Below are 6,245 nucleotides of genomic sequence, written 5' to 3'. Positions count from 1 at the left end.
TGTTTGCTACTCGAGCGATCTTCCGTTCTACTACGGTCGAAGACGCAGTTACAAGACTCCGAAGCTATCGCGTGCGTGTCGACTTGACATGTGTACTAACCGCGATCATCACGAGTAAACGGCTCTCTTAAGTGCTACTCGCTTTTGGATGCTCCTTGTTGCACTTCCGTTGACTCGTCTAACAAGACGAAGGACGAGAATGTAGCATATAGAAAGCAAGAAACAATTTAAGCTCGGTGTCAGCAAAGTTGTTTCGCTACTATAACGTTTGAGTACTGGTGAAAAATGGCGATCTGATAAATATTTAAAGAGGCGGTCGAGCATTAGATGACCAGACGGTCGTACTCTCAAGCACTCGCGCGCCATTCAAGTGAAAGAATAATTCCAAGGCCGGTCTTAAAGCATTGGGATCAGAGTCTCTCAAGGAAACGGTTTCATCGAGGAAGTTGAGACCATCAAAGTAAAGTGCTCCAAGAGAAAAAATGAATATTTCTCGAGCAGTACTCCCAGTGGCCCAACTCGCGAGTTTATCACTGGAAGAACATATTACATTGTCCAATAAACTTTGCGTTAGGAGACTATTATTTATCTTCTTGCAAGAAATAAACTCATGTTGCACGAGTACGTATAAGTACGTATATCCGGTGATTCATTTGATCGATGCTTCATCTTTGTAAATTTAAAACGGGACGGAAAAAATCGAAGAACGAACGAGAAAAGTTTAAACGTGGACCGGAGCTAAACTAGTAAACTGGAGCAACCTTTCATGAAACAACGACGGAACTTATTGGGTAGCGTATGCAAGAAAGTGGAAAGAATCTCTGGCAAGTCATCTCGGGAGAGGATCGGGACGAGGCGTATGTTGAAGTACGTAGAGAACGCTTGTCGGCCTTGGTACTGTGACCTTGGCACTTCTGATCTAGGAGTCCGTAAAGTAGGCGCGGCCCTGGGGTACGCTGCTATGGCGTCGCGGCGAGCGTGCGCGAGAAAACGCCGGGGTGGTTTCCTCGCTCCACCACGGCTGCTCGGAGAGACCAGCCAGACGGGACAACTGATCAGACACTACTCAGGGTAGGAACGCGTCAACGTCCTTTCACTATCGCGCTTCGTCCACTCTCCGTTTTACTCTTCTCTGCCACGAAATCCTATCGTCGTACGCCTCCGGCATTTATTCTTTCCGAGAGTAGCTCGAAGAGGCTCGCCCAGATAGAGGGAAAACGTAGCGCAGAAGTTCGCTCCTTCGCTGGATTGTTCCAATCGTTTTCCGATCTCGCGCTTCCAGCTGATATATTTCGAGGCTCGATCGCCTTGTCATCAGGTAATTTCGTGCGCCCGCGCCCCTTTTTCTGTGGTCGAGCGTGCGTGGTCGGAACACCGAGCGAGTAACTAAACGCTGCATCGGCGGGAAGGTCTGGTAACAACGCGCGACCACCTGTAGTTGTGGCCTCGAGCCACCCCTGTCGGCTGTTCGGACGAGCCTTCTCCCACCCTCGCCTTGGCGGAATCCTCTGCTGTTTTGTAACCACTCCGTAACCGGACGCATACCTGCCTGGAACTCGCGTCGACGAGGAGGAGGCTGAAGACAACGAGTCCAGCGAAGGCCAAGGGCGACCACATCTATACGTATCGCCTGGTACAAGCCTGCCAGGATTACCACCAAAATGAAGACGTCATCGTTCTCTCTGCGCGTCATGCGACGGGTAAGTGAAGTATCTATATATGATCGAATTCATTCATATTATGTGTATCGATGTGTTCACTGTATTCGCCGTTTGAAACGATCACAGTCGGGATCTCATATGCGAGCTGTCCGTTGAACCGCCTTCTCGAATGTTCAGAACTCAACTGACTTCGAATAAACATCCGGCGATTATATCGGTTATTGAAGGTGTAATAGAAAAAAAATTTCAAATCTCGTGACAAAACGATGTGTAGAATTGAAATACGGCATTTCCAACTCGTGGAGCGTAGCTGATTCCAATTTCCTATATTTTTCGACGAACATATCGAAGAATTATGAGAAATAAAACGTTCGCTTGGCAACGGTTTTCAATTTTGAAACGGTTCAGCGGATTCAAAAGATCAGTTCCAATTCAGGGGCGTGGATGGAATATGTTTTGTTTCGTTCATCCCTAACAACGATTCTTGTTCACGGGACACAGAGACAATTAAATTTCCCGTGCACTATTTCGCGTCGAGACACGGAGACACGATGCGGTGAATAATGCGTTTGGCAAAAATACATGCCAAGCACTTGCAACGAGTAAATCTAGTCGCGCGCGCGAATATCCTGCGAGTTAGACTGATTTATTTGCTTTGTCGCTGCGTCCCCGTTGCATATTCTATTCGAATGCATATTCAACCGTGTTCCCCTCGCGATGGTAATAACCAGTGCAGGAAATCCGAGACAGAGCACTTCTCGCGTGTGATATACTTACAGTTAGGTGGAAAATTACTTTGCAATATCTGCATCGAGGTTTGCGTAACGCTACTGCCTCAGCCGGCTATCAATTATCCCTTGAACCGTTTGATATTGAGAGCGAATATTATTTCGCTGATGGAGAGACCGTAATATCGACGCGGAATGCGTTAATTGATGCAGCGAGGGTCACGAAATTGAATTCGACGTACGTGGAATCGGGATAGAATAGAGGAACTGGTCAGAGAGTGAATGATCACGTTCCGTTGCCGCGAACCGGGCATAGGTTTCAACCTGATGCACGCTGCTCGCTTTCGCCCCCAGGCAAAAATAAACACAGATTTAATTTACCATTCAATTATGTTCCTCTCCGCGCACTGCAAGAAATAACGATCCCTGCTCCCTGCTATTCCATTCCTCGAGGGCTCTCTCGAACGAATCTCAACTCGTGATCCCGGCCCCTGAGAGATGGCTTCATTCCGCGAGATTTAGATCTTCGCTGGAGAAACTTGGTCCCCGTGATAGACAATTAAATTGAAGGAGTACATAGTTGACGAGACGAACTCGGTGACTCGAAATTCGTCTTGGAATAAGTTTGCCTCATTGCGCTGTGCAGCGCGGCGATGTAATCTCGCACTGCTTCTAATAGTGTAAAACTCACCGAGATTAAAACATGATTTTCATTTTCTTGGAAACGGGTCACGACGTTCTTCGATTATAAAATTCCGTTACGCTGAAAGAATTCTTTCGAAAGACCGGACTTCGTGGAGAATGAGAATGAACAATTCAAGGAACAGGTCATTTAGTAGATGCCTTTGTTCTTGCAAAATTGAATCGATGAAAACTGGAAAAGAAACTGAACCGCGTTGTTAGAAATTTCTTTCTTTCTGCATTTCGGATGCTTGGTAGATCGAATCCACGAGTGAAAATATCAGTCGGAAATAGATAATACTTTTCTCTATAAAGGATCGTTATTTCTATTCGATGCGTGCAAAATGCAAGAAGAGTTTTGCGAGTGATCGTAAAATTTCGTTTCATTCGGACAGCCTCTTTGAATATGACTGAATATGAAGGCAGGTGTTTCAAGACGTAGACGCAAATAAAAAAGTCCAAGTACCCCATTTCGTCTTGAGCTCTCCAACGTCCAAACGTTTCTCACGCGAAACATTTACAAGGAAAACTTATTCAACCCCACGCCACGCCAAAGCACCAAGAAGCTCTCTCGAGAGATACAATATGCATATCTCTAACGGGGATGATTATAAAAAATCAATTAACCATAAAACCTTTAATCCTTTATCAACACATCTATGATTCCGGTCTTCGCTTTTGAGAGTAAAATTATACGACGAACTGGCTCTTAACTTTGAGGGCTGTTTTAACATAGATGATAGCCGATAAAAAGTTAGTTTCAAATATTTGTTTGAGATCTATATCCTATGTAAATTTCATCTAAGTCAGCGTGTCTAGATTAGATAAGATCCCTTGTTAGAAGACTGTTCGTACAACTGAGGCAACTTTACGTGGAATAGGGAAAACGTTCGTCGCCTACGTGAAACGAATTCTAAACGATACGAAATCAACAAATAGCTTAAGGAAATGAATGTACAATTCGAAATTGGAACTCGCTGATTCGAACTAATTTGGTCTCTAACTTGTTTACTTACATCACGATTTTCTCGTCTTACGTTCTTCCTTCGCGCGCACGTTTATATACGTTTTCTATGAAAATTGGGGAGCACAATTTTCGTGAGTAGAACGGAACTAGGAAGAGTCGATAAGGAGATGGACATCTTGAAAATGCTTTTACCGTGTCCCGTGGAATAACCACGTAACTTGCGTAAGAAGTTTTCTCATTTCCTTGGGAAAACAGGACATCTGTCCTAGGGTGAGAACCATCACTTTCGACGAGAGTTGATCCTTAGTGTTATGCTACTAGTTCCTGCCAATTCTTCCCAATTCACGCATCGCATTATCGAATACTGTTCTTGTTAATCCGATGATTTGCAGATGCTTCACATCATTCTCTTTTCAATGTGTATCCAATTAAGTAAAAATAAATTCTGAGGTATATCTACGCGATTAAAAGGATTCGGAAGGTTTTAAAAAATTGTTAATTAGAAATATTGATAATTCGAGAATGGGAATGTGTTAAGTCGATTTAAAGAGGCTCGAGGTTAATACCACTAATTGGTAATTATGTTGCTAGCCATTGTGTATATTCCAGTTTTAATTTACTAAGCGTAGCCAGACGTCTCGAGAACGTTCAATCGCGCAGATAGTCGAAAATTGAAATTAATTCGGAAAGTTTATTCGACGAAGCAGAGAATTTTTCAGCGAACTTGCGTAATTTCATTTCGCTTTTGACAACACGTTCAGAGAATGAATACGCCGTTTCCTGTTCCTCCGTCCTGTCAACTGTTCCGCCATTGTTCCCGGATAATATTGACCGTTTAAGGCGCAACACGATGCAATTAAGTCGGAAATTAATTGATCGCGGCGTGTAGCTATACTCGAAGCGGGTCTTGCGAAAGCATTCGACGACGTGTCAGCGAATATTTTCACTGGGACGACAGGAAATTATCCGTACAGTGTTTCGTGCTTCGTTTCCTAGCCGAATTAAAAGTGGTAAAAGCTCCCAGGATAAAACGTGGTCACCATACGAACAACGCTCTCGCACTGAAACTTCCACTAGAAACTCTAATACGTATCAAACGCGGATGAAACTCCGAGTTCGCGTTCTGTCACGTAGTAATCAGATTGCCGTCGAGTTACCGTCGATCTTCGTTCCGTAGTAGTCTACCTGATCACCTGAACTAATCATTCGCTGCTGCCTACGGACACGTCGGACAATACGCGACGATGTGCAAGAGCTGTACGTTGAAAAAAGTTCAGAGCTCGGCTTCTCTGTGTTCACTGTCATTTAATTGACGCGACGCGGCGCTTAGTCGTGAGCAGAATACAACATGAAGGCGTAAAATTTTATTCAGCGTGCTTTTAACCGAGCTATATCGCAATTATTTTCTATACGCACGTACACGAAGAAATTGGAAAGTCGGATATATGTATATAACGTCGGAACACTTAGCTGGCGGGTGCTAAGTTCACTTTCTTCTTATTTGTACCCGTGCAAAATTCGTCTCGTGCTTTTAAAAAAATACTTCATTCAAAGATATCTTCAATTACGTTGTTATATATTTTTATAACAATAATTCTTCGCACTTCTTCTACAGTTCACATTTCCCAGAGTCCTCTTTGTGTATATTATTCGAGGCACGCGTGAAGCAAATGATACCACGTTTTATCCCTGTCCAATGCGCGAGCTGCACTTCTCGACTAGATTTTCCAAGCTCGCGTAAAATAAACGCAAGGCTAAGGTAGAGCGGTGGTTCGAGTCTTATTAAGCATCGCGTTTCAACCGTGTAATATTCCTTTTGAAGTTCTCGGTTGCATCAAGGATTTCCTGATCCTTTGGCATAGACGGATACAGAACGCCTCACTTGTATTACATGTATATGAAATCCTTTCGATGATTGTTCGTCGGTATGCCGAGCATTTTCTGTTATCCGGACCCGAAAGTTTTCTTCTAATTTCGATATTTAATGAGTTACATATGATTATATGGCATTTTATTGATGTTGACAAAATCCGACCATCCCAGCGTCGAAATGACGAACTTTTGGAAAAAAATTTCGTTTTTTGTCAATAACTCCCGAAGAGATGGACATAGGGAGGTATATATAGGACCATTTTGTAGGGGATGACGAGATCTACAATTTCCGTATAAAAATTCTTCGCTAGCATTAATATTTAACGAGTTATTGAC

General features: G+C 43.5%; 1 protein-coding gene across 3 annotated transcripts in view; it reads left to right on the top strand.

The window, feature by feature from the left end:
- Positions 1–1,047: 1,047 nt before the first annotated feature.
- The window catches only part of LOC108622134 (neo-calmodulin), a 70,135-nt gene continuing 64,937 nt past the window's right edge, over positions 1,048–6,245 (top strand). Inside the window, exon 1 of one of the 3 annotated variants that reach the window (XM_026811259.1) lies at positions 1,048–1,700. In XM_026811259.1, coding sequence (XP_026667060.1) covers positions 1,662–1,700 — 39 coding nt within the window. In that variant the 5' untranslated portion in view covers positions 1,048–1,661. The remainder of the gene's footprint in view (positions 1,701–6,245) is intronic. The other 2 variants (XM_018019818.2, XM_018019819.2) reach the window with 2 other exon arrangements.

Source organism: Ceratina calcarata, unplaced genomic scaffold (genome assembly GCF_001652005.2).
Source record: "Ceratina calcarata isolate Rehan_Ccalc_2016 unplaced genomic scaffold, ASM165200v1 scaffold207, whole genome shotgun sequence".
NCBI classification, from domain to species: Eukaryota; Metazoa; Arthropoda; class Insecta; order Hymenoptera; family Apidae; genus Ceratina; species Ceratina calcarata.
This window is presented reverse-complemented; position numbering and strand designations above follow the sequence as displayed.